Source organism: Lissotriton helveticus, chromosome 10, assembly GCF_964261635.1.
Source record: "Lissotriton helveticus chromosome 10, aLisHel1.1, whole genome shotgun sequence".
NCBI lineage: Eukaryota > Metazoa > Chordata > Amphibia > Caudata > Salamandridae > Lissotriton > Lissotriton helveticus.
Window position 1 is genome coordinate 200099864 of NC_136071.1, and position 23158 is coordinate 200123021.

Consider the following 23158-nt stretch of genomic DNA (forward strand, 5'->3'; position numbering starts at 1 on the left):
TACGGCTTTCTCTCTCCAGCAACTACTGATGTGGCAACACCTTGTTTGTTGAAGTATGAGCCACTAAAGCAGAACGTGCTCTTTATGTAAACCGACTCTCACCCTGCAACCAGATTCTATCATTGTCTTGAAGATGAGACACAGCCAATCTTCAGTCTTTCTTCATCAACTCCACCAGAAAGGGAGAGCAGAATCTTAGACAGGATGGACCGATCTACCACAGCAAAGAAGGTAGCATGTGTTTTTCACCACCATGCTTTTACGATGGGTAGCCTATGGAAATATGTACAAAGACTGGGCGACTATGTTCCTTGGGAAGGATGCAAAACTTCAGATTGTCTAGTAATAAATATGTTGGTTTTAGTTCAAGCTATGGTTGTAATAGGAGACATCTCAGATTTGATAGTGCCAGTTTACTGAAATGGGATCTTGCTGATGTCTTTCTGGTTGATCCGTAAGGCACAAGACGAGATGTACCACCCCTTTCCTTTCTTTCTGGGACTTTACAGATCTGATCTTATTTAGAAGATGTCATACAACAGATTGATGCAGATGTGGTGACTCTGAAGTCATTTGGTTTTGGGAAATAAGACTCATTCAGTTCTTCCTAGAAAAAGTGTAACCATCAGTGGGTTCATCCCTGGTTGACAGCAGCACCAGTAGCAACAACAGAACCAGGCAGTCAAAAGGAGAGGAAGGCATCAGAAATCATACCACCAATCTAGGAGAGAAGCACCTGTCCAAAGTTTTTCAGAATGCTTTAACAGGATATATATTTTCATGGTCCAAATGAAAGTAAAATATCTCTACTCCCAAGATAACAAGTTTATGACACAAGCCATGCGTTCATTTTCTGATGAGAGCCTAAGTGTATGTTTTAAAGAACTTACCAATCACACGTTCCAAGTGTCTTTGTAAGCCAAATATCATAATGTTGACCCTGGCTCTAAGGACTATAAAACACTTTTGCTTGTTCCGTCATTGATTTGCGAGCCTTAAGGCTTAGGAAGTACCGATATAATAATTGTTCTGTGGTGTTGCATATAATGAGAAAGCTATTTGCAACATTGGATTACTAACTAAACAAATTCCCTATGACACAGTGATGGAGTCAAAAACTGAAGGCTTTTGATTTTGTTGAAAATTAAAAATTCTCCAATTTAAATAAAACATTCTAAAACCAGTGGAGAGTCCACCAGTTGAATATTCCGTAAGGAGGTGTAATATAGTAGATTTAATTCGGTCATTGGATTTGTCTAAGATTTTAGCATTTGCAGTACAATTCAACTCAGTTAGTTAGGCTTTCATTTAAGTGCTTGAATGGTAGTATTTAGTTGTTGATAGGTGTCACACATCTGGTAAAACAAACTGTTTCACAATGAGCTGGTTCGATATATAGCAAATTTCTCTTTCAACAGTTGGCGTGAATTCTCTTCCCTCCTAGTCCACTACTTGTAATTTCCTTTTTTTTTCGCTAAATATTGGTAATATGGTATTTTGCGGTTGAAGTAATTTCACAGAACATTGTACAATTTTTCATGTATTCTAGGTTCGCTTTTCCCGACCTGAATCCGAACAGGCCCGACAGAGGCGCGTGCAGTCTTACGAGTTCTTGCAGAAGAAGCAGGCAGAGGAGCACTGGGTTCATTTACATTATTATGGTGTAAAGGTAGGTCAGCATTGCTTACAGCTTTAATCTCATTTTAGAATTAAATCTTTCTGTTCAATTTTGTCAAACCACAAATCGCTTGACATCAACCGTTATTTACTTTAATGCTCTTCTCCTCTAATGCTCTTCCCCTCTCCCACCCACAACACCAGTTGCTTCTGATTATACAGAATAGCTATAGTCCAATTTTGTTTTTTGGGTGATTCATATTGCACTCCTTCTCTCTGTCTAATGGGTCTCCCTTAATCAGTTTTTCCTTAGCTATGTTAGGGGCGTATAAATATTTACAACAGGTGATTGTCACATACACCTAGATTCATCATCGGCATGTTTTGCGAGTCTGTAATAGCGATTATTAAGGAATCGCTATTACAGACTCGCAAAATGGGATTCAAGTAGAAATCGCAATATTTATTGCGATTCCTACAGCTTCCTTATTTGCGATTAGCTAATTGCTAATCGCAAATAAGGAATAACTCCCCATTCATTCCTATGGGTCTAAAGGCCCATAGGAATGAATGGGAACACATATCAATGTGCGAATCGCTATTAGCGAATCGCATTTTGAGTTTGCGATTTTAAGGGTGCAGGGGTGTCCAAAGGACACCCTGTTGCACCCCTGAAATGATATTGGACGCTGGTGTTACGCACACACATGTCCCAAGGACATGTGTGTGTGTGACATACAACTTAAAATGCACTTAAGTGCATTTTTCTAAGTGTCCGCTATTTACCACGAGGTTTGACTTCGCGGTAAATAGTGGCCCAAAGTTGCGAATTCGCAATTTTTAAATGTTTCATGAATTGCATTTAAGGAATCTCAAATAGAGATTCCTTAAATGCAATTCCTCGCAAAATTGCGAATTCTATATTAGCGATTTTTGCATTTGGGATGATGAATCCCAAATGCAAAAATTGCGCTCGCAAAGGGCAAGATTCTCAGAATCTGGCCCTTTGCGAGCGCAATTTCCCTTGATGAATCTGGCTGATAGTCTTTGGCTAAGTAGCATAACATCATTGCCCAGTCTTTCTCAAAACCAGGGTACTTTTGTACTATATTGTAAGCAATCTTCTGTATGCCCATCATGTTCCAAGTCTTGTATAGCCAGTCTTTGATATCTGGCAGATTAAGTGTGCCCTACTTTGCACTTCTGCTTATAGCCCTAGAGAGATTTGTTTGCCCCTCTGTGAGTGTAATCTACAGTCTGTTAGCAAGCCTAGTACTGGTGTCTCCAACCAGTCGATCGCGAGCTGGCAGTAGCTCGCAGAAACCTTCAGAGTAGCTACCAGCCATGAGTTAATTTTTTACTAAGAACTGCAATAAATAAGTGTTGTGTTAGCCTTTCCTTAATTTTAAAAGGAAATGTTGATTTTATGTTAATTTTAAAAGGAAATGTTGATTTTATGTTATCACACTGCAGATAGCAGAGCCTGATAATAAGCATTGCTCCACTCAGATGTATGACCTTTTTGGCAGTTGTAGCCGGCACTGATAGGGGGTGGCTGGAAGTGAGGGGAGGGGTGCTCAGGAGAATAATTAAAAAAATTATTTAGAAAAAATGTGCAGTACTGCCATGTCACTCCCCCGTCTCTTCCTCGTTCCTCTGCACTACCGAAACAGAATAGGAAACACACCCAGGCTCCCTAAGCCAATCACAACCATGCTATGTGCCGCGATTCGGTGCTGAGCCAGGGAATGGGAGCTTGGGAATGCATTACACCCTAGGTGGAAAACATCCTGAGTGGAGAACATGCTAAGTGTGCATGAATATTGGGATGGCCCCAGATGGGCATTTATGTGCACTTGCAAAGTGTGCTCGCCACTCCCCCTGCTCCTGTGTCCCAGTAGCCCTGCCTTGCAGAGCTGCCTCAGCTTGACAAAATAAAATAATAATAACCTCTCGAGTTATTATCACTTCATTTTTCCTTTATTTTGCTGGTGCTACACATCAGTGGGGAAACGCTCCTCCCCCCTCAGTGGAGGAGCCGCCACTGTTTTGGGTGACAGGTTCAAAACTGAAGCACTGCAGTATGTAACTCTAAAATAAAAGTTGTTCTCAACTCAAATATTGGAGCGTGGGAACAAAATGCTATTCCAGAATGCTTTTAAATGAGAGAAAACTAGAATGAGTTAACTTAATGATTGTTAACTCTTCATTTTAATTTTCTCCCTTTGCAAAGTGTCACATTTAGAAATTGCAGGTATCTTGCTCGCAGTGGCTGGTAGACACACTGCCATATTAATAACTGAAAAATGCAGCCATTTTTTTTAAATAGGAGAAATTTACAAGTGCAGAAAAATGTTGCTTATTATGAATATTTTTGCAGAAAATTTTTTGTACCATAAATTTCTCCTATTTAAAAGAAAATTGTGGTATGTTTGTGTTGCACATGTAACTCTGCCACAAGTACATACGACACAGGATCTCGGTCACCTATACACATATATCCCATTCATTCACACACATGTTAATGTATCCCCACAGACTGTACTTAATTACTGATGCACATCGCAGTCCTATCATAGTACCCCTAGTCACAGTATTTTGTTCAAACCATAGTATCGGGCTCCATGGACATTAGGTTTAAAGTCAGTGAAGCTGGGCGTAGAGGATGTCTGGTAGTAATGCGTGAGTTACTAGGTCTTCAGTGAAAATCCTTGTGAGCTACTGATCAGAAGTAACTCTCATTACAGAAAAGGTGGGAGACTCCTGCCCTAGTATAATGTACGTAGAATACCAGGGTATTGAATTACTAACCGTCTCATCTATAATGTCTAGTGTCCTTTCCAATATGTCTGTAGCTTGGGGCATTCCCACTGTAGATGTATCAGATTTCCCATTTCCTTGCTGCTCCTCCAGTATGTGTCTAACTTTTGTTTATCCGGTCCCCACAGCTTGATCGGGGTGAGTATGTTGAGATTTTGATTAGTGTTTCTCTTGTTAATGTCGATCTCACAATTTTATGTGCTCTTTTGTGGGTTTCTTCCTGTTCTTGGTCGGTTGAGGGTCTCCCTTGCTCTCACTCCCAGCGGTTCACACCTGGAATTTTCGTACATCTTTAAGTTTTTGAAGCAATTTGTATAATGCTGATACCATTTTATATCTTCTTTTTTGATAACCCACTGCTCGTACCTAGTGAGTGGCCACACCAAGAGGCATTTGTATTCTGAAGAACTTGGTGGTTCACCTGGGTGTATCTGTGTCTTGATTTAGGGAGAGCTAAGTCACTATTGAGGGACTCATAGGTGATGTCACAGTTTTCATTAAACATTATTCCCACTCTGTTGCAGCCCTGTGCTGTCCATTGGGTTTGGTTGTTTTTGCCTCAGTGATTTCAAAAACCTCCTTTGTTGCACACTCATTTGGAATCATATATCATGTGCTGGAATTTCCTACCACCCTTTAGGGGCTTGAAGCTGTAGTATTTGAAAGATGTATTATATCTTATTGAGCGACACCATTTTAACCACCCCTATTCTGCTGCACCAGGATAATCCTCCCAAATCTGCAGTTTTCACATTAGAGATCTTCCCACATTATCATAACTAACTGTAACTATTTTCTCAAGCAAGGACGCTATTTCGACTTGAAGTATATGACCTGGTGTTTTACCCTTTGGAAGGAGTACTCCTGTTGGTTGAGCACCATCTTCTTTTTTTGTGAGGAAGAGGTTTCAGATTTGTGATTTGGTTTGGTTGATTATTGAATCCCAATACCTCCCTCTATTCCCTAAGCTCATCTAATAGTGTGGTCAGGCAGCCTCCTGGGTGGGTCACTGTGACCCTAATGTCATCCACATACATCACCAATTTATGCTCCTCTCTTCCTATCATCATCCCTTTTATTCATTCGTTCTGGCTTCATTCTTTCCCTCAGAGTCTCCTTTCAATCCGAAATCCATGTCAAATAGTGCAGGACCATTCTCCTTCACCCAAGCGGTTGGTGTATTGTAATCACGGAGTATGCAGCTTTTGAGCTTATCACCTATCCCAGCGGCAGACATTGTGTGTTCAGAAAAGTAGCCGTCAAATGCTTTCTCTGCATCCAGCTTGACCCTCAGAGTTACCTTTTGGGTTCTGGGTACATTATCTATGATGTGTGACAATTTTGTTGTGTTCTTACCACGTCCACTGCCTGGATCAAAGCCAGATTGAGCTGGTTTCAAAAGACCCGGTTATACCTTCTATAGACTCTCTACATTTAATAGAGATATGCGTCTATATGATCCAAATAGGGAGAGGTCTTAACCTGGTTGAGGGATCATGGATATGCTCGCTTGTATCATTGCTTCTGTTGTGCCCTCCTCCGTCTTCTTGGATGTGTCAAACACCCAGTTTAGGAGAGGGGTAATCTGAATGCCGAACATTTATAATAAAATTGCACTGCAGCTGGTGGGCCTGGGGACATACCCACTTTTTGTTTAGCTATACTCTAAATTACTGCTTCTATTCTTATAGGTCCATCTCATTCTTCTTTCTGTTCCACTGCCCACTATTGCATATGTATTGTAGATAGTCTATTATTTTGTGATCTGGGGCTTTTTCTTCCCTCATAGAGCCTTTCCCAAAATTCATCAAACGTTTTGATCTCCTTCATCTACACGCCACAAACCATTCGCGTTTTGAATTTTCTTCACTCTCTCTTATGCTATTTTCACTCTGTTTGCTCACCAGTTGTCTGCCTGTTTTATTGCTACTTTAGCAGTACTTCTGCTTGATATTTATCCAGGCGTTTTCTGCTTTATTTGTCTCAATTTGTTTTCACTTGGGCCTGGGCCCTTGCAGGTTCTTCCGTATTTTATTGGCATGGTTTCTTTTTTGTATGGTTTCTGATTCTTTCATTTGGCTTTCAAAATATTCTCTTCTCTAGCCTTTCTCTGTTCAATGGTGCAGAGATTGACATGATTTTCCCTCACACTACTGCTTTTAGGGCACGCGTAGCAACGCACCTTGGCTTAACACGTCACCCTTATCGTTGTCCTCCAAAAAAGCGATAGACCGATTTCTAGTTCTCGTAATTTGAGCTTAAAGCACATTAGGCTTTGATTTAGCCACCTCCCAGTTCCTCCCCTTGTTTTCTCTCTACATTAATATCTAGCTCAATCGATGCATGATCTCAAATGATGATGATGCCAATTTTTTAGGTCTCGCGCCTGCTGTCGCAAAGCGAGCCTATTGCGATTGTGTCAGCTTTCAAGGACTAAAAAGACTTGGAGACAAGAGACGGGCACGCAGCCTGCCGGAATCTGATCAGGTCGCGCACGTGAACACACGCTCCGATTCCGGCAGGCTGCTCAAACAGACAGGTACACACACATTCAGAGACCCCCCCCCGCCGCCACACACACACACACACACACACCAGCGCACCTACACGCGCACACACATACAGAGACCCCCGCCCCCCCGCCGCGCACACACACACACAAGCGCACCCCCTCCCCCCTACAACTAACCCACTTACCGCCATTCTGGACTTCTGCAGCCTCCGCGGGGCTCTCCCTCGGGCATGGGAGCCCCGCTCTCAGGCACTCCGTGGGCGCGTGCGCGGGCTTCCGAAGACGGAAGTCCCGCCCCACGGAAGGTTTCGCTTTCGCTCACGTCTTGTTTTATAAGCTGCCTGCAGTCTCCACATACGAACTCCTGATGCAAGCCTCAGACCTGGCCTTTCCACAGACACGTGTGGTCGGAAGAATGGGGCATTCAGTTTGTATCTAGTAAGTGCCAAAAAAGTAATTGCCAAATGTTTCCATTAAAAAATTGCAATTTATCACGAGTAATGCTCACCTGTGTGTATGTGCGCCTGGAGGCTGAGACTCCCTCTGCTGGGCTTTTGGAAGACAGCCTGGGATCATTAGTACGGTAATGTGATCCAAAAAAAGTCTGATAGAATTAACATGATTTTAGGCCGGTGTCTAAAACGCAGCCCCGACCTTGCCACGCTTAATGTTGCTGAATCTGTGGCCTAGCAGCACTTTGGTCATTGGCCTTTCTTTTATTTTTCTATAAATAGCAAACCGTGAAAAAAGGGTCTAAGGGAAATTTAAAGACCTACCCAGAATAGTATCCCCACAATTACAAAGCGAACAACAAGAGAAACTGGGGGTCTATATGGGAGCTACTAGTACTCCAAAAAGCTGCAAACTCCTTACTAAGTGAGTTGGCGCTAACAGGGCTTAATAAGTCTTACTGCCTACGAGAAAAACAGGACAATACCTAAAAAATTGACATACTTAGATTGTTGGTAGGACCCATACAGAGAATTGCTGGATTCCCATCAAAGTTAAATGTAGATCAAATATTCTCATTTGGTCATCCAAAGTGGGATGGTGTGTCCCTTGATCAACGGGACTCGTCCATTACCCCTACTCATTTGGGTCGCACCCTCAATCGCTGTAGTGACCATGAGCTAGCGATCGTGATGGGAACATGTGCAGAAATTATCGACGTGGCGATGGATATCGCTTCAACAGGATTTCGCCAGCTGGCGGGGGCGGCTGTCCTTAGGCGCCAAGGCTGGCTGAAAGCTACATCGTTCCGGCCGGAAGTCCAAGCCAAGGTACTGGACATGCCGTTTGACGGCGAGCTTCTCTTCGGAAAGCATATAGATGAGATGCTCCAGGGTATCAAGAAAGATACCGAGACCGCAAGATCCCTTGGAACACTCCAGTACAAGAATACTTCCTTTCGAGGCTCCAGAGGCAGAGGCCAGCAGACAAGAGGTGGATACCAGGGGTACAAATCCTCCTTCGGCTCGTCCCAGCAATACAGACCTCAGTACCAGCAGAGGCAGCAACAAGGCCAGTCTTCTTACAATAAGTCCTCCTTTCGAGGGAGAGGGGGGAAGAAAGAACCCCCTAGAAGACAGTGACTTCTTTCTCATGCAGGCCTCCGTTTCTTCTCCATGTTACGTAGTTGGAGGGAAAATTTCCAACTTCCTCCACAATTGGCAGAAAATAACTACGGATCGTTGGGTGCTCCTACTGGTTCGATTCGGGCATACTTTGGAGTTTGTGGACACTCCCCCCTTCGAACCCTCCATGTCCCATGCCACACGGGAATCTTCATCTTCTTCAAGCGGAACTCTCACTAATGCTTCAAAAGAGAGCCGTGGAAAGAGTTCCCAGAGGTCAGAGGGGGAAAGGATTCTACTCAAGGTTCTTTGTGATACGAAAAAAGGAGAAGAAATGGAGACCTATACTGGATCTACGGAACCTCAACACATACCTCAATCGTTCCGTATGGTCTCTATTCAAGAGGTGTTACAACTGCTCAATTCCAGGGATTTCATGGTGTCCTTAGACCTCCAGGACGCCTATTTCCATATACTCATTCACAAAAGTCACCGCCAGTTCTTAAGGTTCACAGTGGCGAACAGACATTATCAGTTCAGAGTGTTGCCATTCGGCCTAAAGTCGGCGCCACGTATTTTTACAAAATGCCTATCCCCAGTGGCAGCCTACCTTCGCCAGCAACATCACCAGGTGTTCCCCTACCTGGACGACTGGCTCATCAAGTCCCCCACTCTAGAAGGCGCGAACAGGTCTTCGAACGCCTGTCTTCAGCTATTCGAGAGTCTAGGACTTACACTCAATCAGGAAAAGTCAGTACTGCGGCCCTCTCAACGCCTCACTTTCCTGGGAGCAATTCTGGACACACATCAAGAAAAGGCCTTTCCATCACTGGAACGTCAGGCCAAACTGAGGTCGCTGGCAACACACATTAAGCTCAAAAAATCCATCAAAGTGTGACTTTTCAAGTCAGTGCTAGGAATGATGTCCTCCAACATCCTCCTAATCCCACACTGCCGTCTCCGTATGCATCCCTTACAGGAGGCGTTATCAGCTCAGTGGGTTCAAAGCACGGGATCCTTCGACGATCGACTCAGGATGACCCCGTTCATGGTGAAGGCCCTGAACTGGTGGCTTCAGATAAAAAACCTGATCCAAGGCTTTCCATTCCTCCTTCCAATCTCCCCGCACGTGATAACAGATGCATCATTGGAAGGGTGGGGTGCGTTCCTACAGGAACTTCAAATACATGGTCAGTGGTCGCCAGCCGAGAAGGTGCTCCACATCAATCTCCTAGAGCTAAGGGCAGTGTACCTGGCTCTCCGAGATTTCCTGCCCAGAATCAGGAACTCCCCGGTGCTTGTGAGGACGGACAACACCACCACAATGCACTACTTAAACAAGCAAGGGGGAACCCGATCCATGACGTTGTCACTAGAATCGCAGCGAATTTGGAAGTGGCTACTCCAACACATCTCGCTCAGGGCAGAGTACGTCCCAGGAGTGGACAACACCCTGGCGGACTCTCTAAGCAGGCAACGGACCATCTGCCACGAGTGGGAACTCGACCAACAGGCCCTCGACGCAGTGTTCTCCCAATGGGGCAAACCAAATGTGGATCTGTTTGCGACAAAGATCAACGCAAAATGCCAACACTACGCAAGCTGGCTTCCCCAGAAAGGGTCTCTAGGGGATGCATTTTTGATGACATGGTGCAACGCCTGTGCCTATGCTTTTCCGCCATTTCCCCTGATCCCCAGGGTCCTCCGGAAACTGAAAGCGGAGCATTGCACTTTGATACTGGTAGCCCCAGCGTGGCCACGCCAACACTGGTTCACAGAACTCCACCTTCTATCGCTGGAGCCTCCGATTCCTTTCAAGCCTTACCCTCATCTTCTCACCATGAACCAGGGGCAAGTCCAGCATCCAGATCTGACATCTCTCGGATTATCGGCTTGGCTCCTGAGTTCAGAGAGTTCCAGGACTTAGACATCCCTCAGGACTGCAGGGTCGTCCTGGCCCGGGCCCGGGCTGACAGTACCAATAAGACATATTCCCTTAAGTGGAAGAGATTCTGTTTATGGTGTAGAGCTAACAAACTGCACCCGTTCTCGTCATCTCCATCACAACTGCTGCCCTACCTGCTCCATCTAGCCACCTCGGGATTGGCCCATGCCTCAATCAAGGTCCACCTGGCAGTCATATCTCGATTCAGACGCTCTTCGTCTGGTGTTTCTCTATGGTCCAATAGACTGATCAAGCAGTTTCTGAAAGGCTTATTCAGAACTTATCCTCCAGTGAGACCTTTACCACCTACATGGCAGCTCAACATTGTCCTGGCGCAGTTGATGAAACACCCCTTTGAACCGATACATAAAGCGGATCTCAAATATTTGTCATGGAAAACAGCCCTCTTGCTAGCTCTCACGTCAGTAAGGAGGGTGAGCGAGCTACAGGCTTTCTGTATTCAGGACCCGTTCCTTCAGTTCAAGCAGGACAGAGTCATCCTAAGGACTAACCCCAAATTTATACCAAAGGTTCCGTCTGCTTTTCATCTAAACGAACCTATTGTCCTGAGATCTTTCTTCCCTAACCCATCTTCAATGGCGGAAAGATCTCTACATTCCTTAGATCTGAAGAGATGTCTGAAATTCTACCTTCATAGAACTGCACAATTTCGCAAATCCAACCAATTATTTATTGCCTTCAGCAGGCCCAGGAAGGGCCTACCATTGACTAAGTAGAGCATTTCAAGATGGATCTCTGCAGCTATCGCCTTCTGCCACCTACAAGCGGGTCATCCTCTGCCCACCAAGGTTCGGGCTCACTCCACTAGAGCGGTTTCCACCTCCATGGCGCTCTTTTCTGGGGTGCCCATTGTCGACATTTGCAGAGCGGTGACATGGAAAACACCACATACGTTCACCAAGCACTACTGCTTGGATTCTGAACTTATGAAGGATGCAGCAGTGGGACAGGCGGTGCTCCGTCATCTATTCCATTAGAGGTGAGCCTTCTTCCTTTCATCCCACCTTTCCATTTTACTGTTTGCACATTTCTTATCCTGCTTATACTTGCAGTTTTGTTTGTTACACTTCTGATAATTTATTATCATGTGTTCTACATACTATGTTATGCGAAATGTGCTGCTTACCACTCGCTACTCTGATTCAGGCATGTGAATCTATGAAAGATACCCATAATACTGGATAAGAAATGCGTTACTTACCTGTAACTGCAGTTATCCAGTATTGGTATCTTTCATAGATTCACATGCAACCCACCCGCCTCACCTGGAAGGGCTCACCTTGGTTCTCTCAGTAGGTACTACTTAGCACTGTGCTTACGAAAATCTGAGGGACTAGGGCTCCTTCCAGGAAGGTTCTAGAGGGTGGTAGTAGCTGATTGGCTCCTGGCCAAAGTTTGGTCCTTTTTTACAAAAGGACTCAGATAGGTTACTAATGTGAGGCCTCTGGCCTATTAGTATACATATATATATATATATATATATATATATATATATATATATATATATATATATATATATATATATATATATATATGTATTTAGGACATTACTATTTTATATACCGGGGACTCCCACCCCGACGACGGGGAATGATTCAGGCATGTGAATCTATGAAAGATACCAATACTGGATAACTGCAGTTACAGGTAAGTAACGCATTTCTTTTGGAGTACTAGTAGCTCCCATATAGACACCCAGTTTCTCAAGAGCGAGAAGGGTAATTTTGCCGGTCTGGTAAATCAGGTAGTTACCCTGGGCTGCTGATTGGTTTGATGAATTGTGCAGGCAAGCCTCGCGGGACCCCCCTTTTCTCAGCATGTGTGTGTCGCCTTCTGCCACTCCGGTGGCATCTAAGTGCATCCTTAAGCTAAAACCCCCTTTTCGTGCAGTGATGGGATTTCCGTCTGTCGTTGTGTTAATAGTGTTGTTTGGTTAATGCAGATTCATGTTGGTTAATGTTTAAGTAAAGTGAGTTTGATCCTGCTAAAGATGTTTGTAGGGTGTTATGTGCACGGAGTCGTTGAGCTGGGTCATCCGCGGTCCTTTGTCCGGCGTACGCAGATTGTGTGCTGAGATGTGTTCGAGCTAACTTCATCTGACCAGTTCTAGGATGCATGTTGGTAGTGCTGTGGAAGCTTCTGTTAAGATAGTATTTATTTGACAAATTCGGTCTTCTCTTTTTGGCTTGACCCCTTAACGTCCTTCAGAATTCCCCCGTTTCCATCGGCAGGCACAGATTCACTACCATAACCTCCCAAGCGTGGACATTTCTCTGGGCCGACTAACCCCTAGGATTGCCTTTGATAAATGTGTCCTATCAACCTTTGACAGGGGTCTGGCCACGGCCGACATCAGTTTCTACTACTGGGCAGTGCACACCATAGTGGTGAATGGCTGGGTGTGTGGGGTGGGCGGTCCCTCATGTCAGATGGAGGTATCACTACTGGGCTTTAACAACCTCATGGGATGCAATACGCACTGTTCCCAGGTCACACCCAGAGATCAACAGAGCGGTCTTTCAACCTAGTGAGTCACCCTGCTGTGGACGGATTGGTTAGGCAAGTGATGCTGGGTGGGTGTCCAGGTAGCTGGCGTTGGCAGTGCGCCTTGGAGCATTCAAGGATGGGACAATATTTGCAAGTCAATCTTGAGCGACATCTGAGAGGGTGGCTATTTTAAATCCTACCAGGACCGCCAGAGTTCTCCCTTAACAAATGCCAATTTTTCCACTGCCTCCAACTCTAGCCTGCACTCTCTGATCACCAGGCAAGGCCATACCGGGCATCAGGTGTTTCCCTGGGAGGCTGAAAGGTATGGATGCCGGTTTGGGGGCTTCCGGTTGCCTGCTAAATGTATTATAAGGCCGACAGCTGATAAACCATTTGCTATTGGGCAGCTCGCTATGGCACCGGATTTTGCACATTACAAGAATGTGTTCAATTGTGGCCCGCGCCACACAAACGCGACATCGCCATTCATCAGCCTCCTTGTACCCACTGGAACCTGTGAAAAGTAAAACTCACAAACTACACATTCTTCCCTGCACTTGTGAAAGGGCAATACGAATATTTAGGCCGAAAATGTTCTGCTGCACACTTACACTGCAAGCTAGCGCCATCTAATACTTTTTAAAGAAATAAACTAAAAATAAATGTATCCATTCCAACTAGACCGACATCAGCGAGCCTTGGTCCCAACGCATTTCTTCGGAATGACCTCTTGCTTTCCAACGTGCTCAGAAACACTTTATGGCCTTTTATGCTTCCATATCCAGCAGACAGCTGCAGTGATACACTTTTAATAAACCGGTAACTTGAAGCGTCACCAAAGTAAAGAGAAGCTTTTTGTTGTGTTTCCGGTGAGGCTTAGAGCGAGCCCTGCCTGGTGCCTGCACCCCGCTGGGCCCATCCCTTCAAATGTTCACCTGCTGTGAAAAGTCAAGTGCCTCCCTTGCCCGGCAGTATACTTGAACCCTGCCTGGGGTCACTTACCCTATTCCATGACAGGTATGGCTTTCCTGTCTCTCCTGTAGTTGTCTTTCGTGTCCCACCTATGTCAGGGGTTGCCCTTTTACTCTCCGGGGATGGCACTACTGGATGCTGCCCCTTCCTACCAGGGGTGGCCTTTTAGGCCCACCCTCTTGTTGCCTCCTTCTGTCGACAGGACTGCAGCATCCCTGAGCAGTAGCAGGCACCATTACAATATCAGGAGATCTTTTGGGCAGGATAGATGTACATAAAGCACAGACCTGCATTCCCTGTTAACTTGGCCTGGAGCTGGATGTGGGTGTAGACATTCAGCTGCTAGTGCACATTGTTTTACATCAGAACATTTTTAGACTTAAACAGCAGCTACCATGCCATGTTAGAGAGCACTGGCTGCAAGGTGCCCCAGAGCTTCACCATCAGAGCGCTTTAAATCAGCATGCTTATAACAAGCAAGACTAGCACTCTAAATTACTTCCAAGTTTGCTTAGCATAAGCAACAGCTAACCATTCACAAACAATGTTTATATACCAATTGCAAATTTAAAACAAATTAATGCAAAGCATTGTCATTTACAATGCCATTAACTCTAACTTTAATGCTGCGAGACCTATTGCATTGTAAATGCTTGTTGTGATTTGTGCCTACTGCGCAGGTGAGGATGACACCAAGGAATGGTCTAGGCATGCTTATGTTTTGCAAGCTGCTGAATAATAGGTTTGTCTATATCTGGCAAACACAACACTCAATAGAAATAATTTAACACCACCTACTGCAGTGATTTTTGCCAGTTTTCTGGAATTGTCCATGGCCAGGTTCAGGTCACCCCTATAATAAGCTCACCTTGACCTTCTGTCATTATATCAGTATTTGTCTTTCTCTAGAATTCTTCTTGGAAAATATTTGGGAGCATAAATTGAGACAATTGTGTATCCTATTTCTCCGACTCTTAATGCTGTGGCTAGGGCTCTCCCCTCCTTGTCTTCCCGTAATTTGTTAGACTGCCCCATATCACATAGACCCTCAAGTCCAGTTTCTCTGGAAACCTGTAAAAATACTGACCCGCTGCAGCCACATAGATTTGAAACAACATCTATACAGAGCCTCGGCTGAAAGATTCCAATTATTTTACCAGCTCCATGTGCTTTTCTGCAGTTTGCTAGCGGCATCACTTTCACGTTCTATTGAAAGCGGAGTTGGTGTAGCCTTTCCCCAAGACTGCAATGCCCATATTGTTTTCAATTTCACCAGTAATTCTGCAGCTTTTACCTTGTGAAAAAGAACCAACACTCCTGAATCCTTTATGCCTCAGAACCATCAGATGGGGTTACTGAATTAGACATGTGATGGAGTTATAAGAAGCTTGGCCTTTCTTGTCTCTGCACAGGACCACCAAACATTATGACCTCCAGATTACACATGTCTCTGGATAGTCTGACATTGGATTTGTTGAGTTAAGCGATTTAACAAAAATATCATTTTGTCAAACTGAAGGAAAAGGGGTGTAGTGTAGCTTAAGACTCTTGACCTGACCAATGCATTTAACAAAACTATTTCTCTCTTTTGTCAGGACAGCCGCTCAGAACATGAACGCCAGTATCTGCAATGTCAAGCTACTGGAATGGAGAATACTGAATTAATAAAATCTCCTAGGTAAGTGTTTTTTTACATAACTGGTTGATGTCAGCACTCAATTTCTCTTTCATTCCAGTTAACTATGTATAGCACATTTGTTATTCAATGAATAGATTTTTCCGCATAAAAATCCTGGCACTGGTATAAACTTGCAGTAGTGAAGGAGTAGATAAATACACTTTACAATAGGGAAGCTGCAACAATGCAAGTTAGAGGTAGGACAACTACACTGCATTTTTTTTCTTCTAAATTCCATTTCTAAAGTAGCCTGCTGAAAAGAACAAGCATTTGCAATGCAATAGGTCTCGCATTTGCGCAAGTTTGAGCTATTGACATTGCAAATAACAACGCCTTTTATTTTTGTTTTTAAAACATAAATAAAAGGCATTGTCATTTACAATGCAAATGGCTAAAACTCGCATAAATGCGAGACCTATTGCATTGCAAATGCTTGTACGCTTGAGAGCGCTTTGTTACCAGGCCGGTGCCCACCCGGCATTAGCCCCGAGTGCCTCGAGTGCACTTTATCTAATTATTTACGGGACCCGTTTTTAGGTCCTTTGCGAGTGCCCACCTCGCATATATAATTCTATTTTAATTCGAGGGTGCCTTCCCCTCTTGCCCCCGAAAGAAATCACCGCCGCAGCCCTGCTCCGTGAAAACCGGAAGTCGGGCACTTTTGGCCGAGACGGGGGCGGGGCCTGCAATCCGGCAAGAAGTCCCGCTCGCTGCCACCGAGGAAGAAGTGAAGCCGGCCGACTGATGGCCTCTCCGCAGCCCGGGGCTCCCATGAGTTGAGGAGAGTCCCGGGGCTGCCAACAGCAAAACAGCCAGAGTGTTGCGGGGCTCCCAGGTGCTGGAGGGAGCCCCGGAAGTGAAGTCCTGCCCCCTGGTGCGGCGACGAGACGAGACTGCCGCAGAGAGGAGCCCCATCCCCAGCAACAGCCCGGTGAGTGCCCGACCAGCGCTGCAGAGGAGACACGGAACACGGCGAAAGAGCCCGGTGAGTGGGAGGGGGGGGGGTGTACGCGCGTGTGTCTGTTCGAATGTGTCTGTGTGTGTGTGCGCGTGGGTCTGCGTGTGTGTATGCAGTGTGTGTGTGCCTGTGTATGCGTGTGGCTGTGTATGTGCGCATGCGTGAGTGTGGAGTGTGTTTGCGCATGGGAATGAGGCACGAGAGGGGCACGGCGCCGTGCGCTCCCTCGAGGAGGAATCTGAGACAGCGAGGCTCGTGCCTGAACGCTGTCTCACATTCCCCCAAACACGCCGTCAATAGGTGCTTCGCTGCTTCGCGCTCGACCTAAAAAAACACATAAAAAGGGTCCCTAGCGTGCCCTAGATTCACGTCCATCGCTTCACAGGAAAAAATATCGATTGATTTCTCAACAGTGACTTTAAAAACCATTGAGGTAATCTACAGCAGGGATGAGAGTCCTCTGAACACATCACGTTTACTCAATCTTGCACTTCCTAAGAATTTTTGCTTTTTCCAGAATATTGGTTATATATCTTTTTTCCATGCAGCATATTGTCCTTGTATAGAGCATACTGTGAACTGGGTCGCTTCTTGGAGTCTGGGTTATGCGCGTTTATAATGGGCCAAGACAGGTGAGTGGGTGCGGGACAGGTGGTTAATTGAAAGTTGTGTGTGTTTTTTTTGTTTTTGTTTTAAGGGATTGCTTTGTGGAGTTTGCTCTTTTTTCGATCTACAAGAGACTCCGGTCTCATTCTCGAATATTTCGAGCAAGGCCCACATGCTTGTGAGACTAGTTCTGCAGCAAACAAGGAGTGTGTGAGACTGATAAAGAACACACAATACACAGACCGCCATGAGTGGAGGGGATAGCGATAGCACTCAGTACTGCGGACACGTTTACATATGGATAGTGAGGGCGGATAAGGCCTGTAGGTCATATCTAGTCAACCCATTTGCCTGCTGCGTCTCCACAGACAACACAGTCTCCAGCTCACCCCACTCGTGATTAATCATCTCATACCTGCACCATGCCTTACACACAAGTTGTTAATCAAACTTGAAAGTCAAAGGTGAGACACCACGTCTCATAATCACTGTTGAAACAGACTCGCAATAAAAAGTTAACTTTAATAATGCAACGAGAGGCATCCTCATGTCCAAAGCATGCAGATGTTCATTTTTTGTACGACCCTATCCGGTCTCCTAATAAAAAAGTCCCATATAGCAACTTCTAAAATACCTCAAAATCGTAGGATAAACAGAATACACATTTTTGGTCCGCAGGTTTCTGCTAAACCAGTTTAGTTTCAGACCATAAACACGCCAAACAACATGAACGCTGCGTGCCTTATTTTGATATGTTGTTTACAAACTGTACATATACCCAGAGCACTCATCAATAGGCCATCGCATGAGGCGCTTAAGGCGAGTTGAAAATGTTATAAAGTCTACTGCGAGCCAATAAAAATGACAGTCAAGTTCTTAACATTAGTGTCACTGTTGCCAGGGGACCATAAACATCCATAGGCTATTACGAGAGACAGATATTTCAAAAGTTTGTTCTTACTTACAGAAACATATAAGTGCCTTCTCTCTTACATGTCATCCAATTAAAACTGGACAAGACACACAAGCATGATGACGTCATTAGCTACTCATAAGCGAGCACTGCGTAAAATCAGGACTCTAGTCAACTTTCAGGTCAACAGGCTCCGTTATTAATTTTCTTTAAGAGTTCCTGTTCCTCTTTTGTGCTTCCGGCAGTGCCACTAGATGTACGGTAAAATGCACTATGTTTATGACTAAAGAAGTTATCATAGGTGCATGTGAAAATAAACATAACAGTATTGAGATGAACCACGCGTTGAAAAACTGTTTTTTAAGCGTGTGTCTGGTCTTTCAGAAAACTTGTGTGGACAAGAAGAGCAGAGGGTTTACCTCGCCCTAAACCTGTCAGTGGATGAAAAGCAGCTTGTGGGGCGGTAACCTCACGCAGAGAGTGATGGTGCGGGTGGATTTAATACCTTTTCTAGGTTCGGGGATACTGTACGGGAGGCAAACAGTGAAGGACACCTATACTGGTTTCTACTCCGCGCTTAGTTTCCGTAAAAATGCGAATATTAAAGATTAAAAAACACCTTTAATGAGAGATGAGTTTAGCTGGGCTCTATGCCAGGAATGTGGATGAATCTGGAGCGAAAAGTAAAAGGAGCAGCCGGTCACCAGGGGCGGGGGCAGTGGGGGCGAGGAAGGGACTCTCCCAGGACCACGGTGGGAGAGGTGCCAAACCCCTCTGAGCACATGACTCTAGTCACCGCCAACCCACCCGAGTCTAGCAAGTGAAAAGCAGAGCCCAAACCTCCGACAAAGTATTAAAGTGCACCAAGGAGCTGGGGTACACCGCCGTGCACACCCCGCCGGGTGACACACACCTTCTCAGCTCCGCCGTCTGCTTCCATGTCCGCTCGTTTCTCGCTCTCTCGACTGTGCGAAGGCAGCAGGGACAATTCCGCCTCTCTCTAGCTCTGCCCTTGCCTGGGTGGGGGACACGCCTTATTCCCGCCCCCTGCTCCGCCCCATCATGGCGACGGCTGGGCCTGCTAGTGGGGCGAGATGCTGGTCCTCAGCTGGGGGTAAGCCCCTGCCAGTGATTAATCTATGGTCATTGTGTATACGGAAAAGTGTTAAAAAAACAAAACAAAACAAACTGCGTAAAAGGAAAAGTCACCAAACACGTTGGAAAAAAACCTGTTCTTCCTCCTGCGTAGCTAATCAGGGGTTCCACCTGGCCATGACCAATTTATAGCTGCCAAGTTTTCAATTACATTATGTGTGACATTTCCATACCTGGAATGTGTTTGTGTGCCATTTTACTTCCTAGGGTTTCACTCTTTTAATGACACCTTATCTTGGCTGCAATAAAGCATATACATACAGGTGATGATGGCACATGCACCCATTAGAACTAAGGCGCCTCATTGTGATGGGGGCAATATGCTTATCAGCAAACTGGCTATTGCGCTATTTAGCGCAGGGACACAACACACCACACACTTTGTGATAGCGAAAACCGGAAGTCAGGCACTTTTGGCCGAGACGGGGGCGGGGCCTGCAATCCGGCAGTCCCGTCCGCCGCCGCCGAGGAAGAAGTGAAGCCGGCCGACTGATGGCCTCTCCGCAGCCCGGGGCTCCCATGAGTTGAGGAGAGTCCCGGGGCTGCCAACAGCAAAACAGCCAGAGTGTTGCGGGGCTCCCAGGTGCTGGAGGGAGCCCCGGAAGTGAAGTACTGCCCCCTGGTGCCACGACGAGACGAGACTGCCGCAGAGAGGAGCCCGATCCTCAGCAACAGCCCGGTGAGTGCCCGACCAGCGCTGCAGAGGAGACACGGAACACGCTGAAAGAGCCCGGTGAGTGGGAGGGGGGGGTGTACGCGTGTGTGTCTGTGTGTGTTCGAATGTGTCTGTGCGTGTGTCTGTGTGTGTGCGCGTGGGTCTGCGTGTGTATGCAGTGTGTGTGTGCCTGTGTATGCGTGTGGCTGTGTATGTGCGCATGCGTGAGTGTGGAGTGTGTTTGCACATGGGAATGAGGCACGAGAGGGGCACGGCGCCGTGCGCGCCCTCGAGGAGGAATCTGAGACAGCGAGGCTCGTGCCTGAACGCTGTCTCACATTCCCCCAAATACGCAGGCAATAGGTGTTTCGCGCTCGACCTAAAAACTGGCGATATAGCTTGAAAGGTTTGCATGCAAGTGGAAGTCTTAAACTAGAACATACTAACAAGAACGATGTTAGCCTTAACCTGTTCTTTCCTTCCTGTTTAGGCAGCCAAAGTCTTAGCAGGTTGCTAATTCCAAGCTTGTTGGAGAATGTCCTTTAAAGTGTGAAACTTGTATTGATTTTATGCAGATGGCAAGCATGTGTTCACATGACCTCAGTACTTGGCTTATTTTTCGGTTAAAAAGTACACGTAGCATCGAACTGTTTAATCTTATCACTGGTAATTACTCTGGCCGCATCCCAATCCATTGTTATTTTGGACACCTCAGTTTGAATTTAGCCAATTGCAATTCTATGTGACTTGGAGACTAGGATGTGACTGAGTAATTCCGAATGGCTTAGATTAGCTCAAGTATTCCCCCATTGCTTTTTTGTATACTTTAGTGTGTCGCCCTAAGTGGGATGGGTATTGTAGGAAGCTTGCTATTTATATACTATACCAAAAACCCTTATGCTTTAACAATCCCAATGTGCTCTTTTTGTGATAGCATGGGCGAGCAGCCTTAGGCTTATCAATGAGGAGTGTTAGACATTGGTTGAATACACACAGTCAATACATGATACACGCATACACATTCAATACGGAGATCCACACCAATGTAGAAAAATAGCACATATTTATATATCATTTTTTACACCAAGAACTTCTTTTTTGGATAAGTACTTCTTAAAATAGTAGTTTTGAAGTATCAGGTAACTCTATTTGTATTGTCTCTAATGCGGTAATGTTATCCTATGAGGAAAAACACATATGCTGCATATGGGCACTTTGCAGTGACTTACAGGACGAATCTTCTGGTGTTAAGGTAAGTATGGGGCAAGTTCCAAGGCAGCACCAACAGGTCACCTCAGTATGACCTGGGGCGTCCAGGTGCAGAGGAGCTTTTTGGCTTCCGGCACCCCACTGGTTTCAATGGAAAACAGTCCTGGGGAAAAGAGGCTGCAAGCTGGGACTAAGTAGCCAGTCCGGTTGAACCCATGTGAGGGGGGGGGGGGATGGAGGGGGTGCTCAAGCATGTAGGGACACCGTTGGTCTGCTTCTCCTCTGCTTTGGGGCTTGGGTGCAGTAGTGCTTTCAGGCATCGGGTCCATGCAGTGGGAGACACTCGTGGTTGAGAGGAGGCCTGCACAAAGAGGCTGCAGGCGGCGACTGGGAGTCCAGTCAGGGCAAGTCAAGGTGGGGTTCACCTCAGGAGGGTCTCATGATCTCGTTGGCCCACTTTGACTCTGGCTAGGGGGCACGGATGCAGTGGTGGTTTCGGGTTTTTGAGGTCCAGAGTCCTCCCGGTTCTTCTTGGGTGCCTGAAGGTTGTAGGGAAGTAGCTCTGTTCTCCACAGCAGATGCTGGTTGCTCCTTAAAGGGCTGGCAGTCCGTCCAGGCTTTTGGAGGCAGAGCAGCTGCAGGTGAGTCTTCTTTGGTGCAGTTGTCTGGGACAGTAGGCAGGCCAGCAGGGTTGGCGCCAAGTCAGTTGTTGCTCCTCAGTATCCTTCTTCTTCTTAGGTCGTCGGAATCAGTTTTCCTGGTTGTAGGGGCTCCCCTAAATACTAGATTTAGAGGCATTAAGGGGAGTGAATGGTGGTAGCCAATGAGCTACTTACCCTTGGGGTCACTATACCACCTATATGACCCCTTCCTGTGGGAAGTGGGCATAACCCTGTCCCGGAGTTCCTAATTCTGCCATCAGCAAGATGGCAAACATTTCCTTTCACATTAGGCAGCTCACCTTAGGGGTGTGACTAGCCTTGTGTTGCACCACACCTCCCTGCATATCTAATTTCCTGCCTGCCATGGTGCTTAATAGGCCCAAGGCAAGGTGTTTGCATTGCCCCTGTCTGGGCAAGTCGTGGTCACATATTAAAGGAGGCGGAGGTGGCTTTTGAAGCCTCTTGTCTTGATTTGTTGATTACTTGTCACCTCCTTCAAGAAGGATGGTTAACCCCTCCAGCCAGAGCAGGAAATGTTTCTGCCCTCATAGGGTGTAGGCTCTCCCCTGCAGGGAGGTCAGAAACCTGTCAGCCAGCACACTAGAGGCTGGTCGGTTTTAGAGAGTACCTATAAGGCGTCCTCTGGGTGCATGAATAAAAAATATCCACCACTGGAATCAGTGTAGGGTTAATAATACATGGTGTTCGATACTGAACAGCATAGATTTCAGTGAAGCCATCATGTAGATGGTGAACCGGTGTCCAGCACATGTACTTAAAATGGCTTCCCTGTTCACTTGTGATATCTAAGAATTGACTAAGACATCACAGGGTCATATTTGCTCATGCAGATATGCCCACATATGTGGTATAGTGCACACTGCCTTAGGGCTGTAAGGCCGCTGTAGGGTTGGCTTACCAATTCTGTATGCAGTATCTGCAGGCATGGCACAGAGAGATGTGTGCCATGTCATGTTTTCACGGTTATTCGCACCAAGAAACACAGCCTGCAATGGCATTCTGCATGAATTAGGTGAGGGGTCCCTTAGGGTGGCACAATACATGCTGCAGCCCTCAAGGGCCCTCTTTAGAACCCATGCCCTGGGTACTTGAGGTGAAAATTGCAAAAAACACAGTTGATGGACAGAATGTAGAACAATGTCATACATTCACCCCAGTACAAGGATCTGGGCCTAAATCCATCGTTTTTTTGCACTCCACACCACCCTGGGTTAGACACTGGCTATATGCAAATCAGCTCTGACCCTGTGCCTCATGGGAACAGTCCAGTCCGAACTACCAAGCCATGTCTTTCCCAGACCGGAATCAAGCATCCAAGGACCGGTTTCTGGCTACTTGAGGTAGCATTTA

At 45.9% G+C, this 23158-nt stretch overlaps 1 protein-coding gene across 1 annotated transcript in view; it reads left to right on the forward strand.

Annotated features, from left to right (window-relative positions):
• Positions 1 to 23158, forward strand: part of POLR3E (RNA polymerase III subunit E) — a 214166-nt gene that overhangs the window by 47117 nt on the left and 143891 nt on the right. The window contains exons 9-10 of the mRNA XM_078665125.1: positions 1550 to 1669; positions 15547 to 15629. Coding sequence (XP_078521251.1) covers positions 1550 to 1669; positions 15547 to 15629 — 203 coding nt within the window. The remainder of the gene's footprint in view (positions 1 to 1549; positions 1670 to 15546; positions 15630 to 23158) is intronic.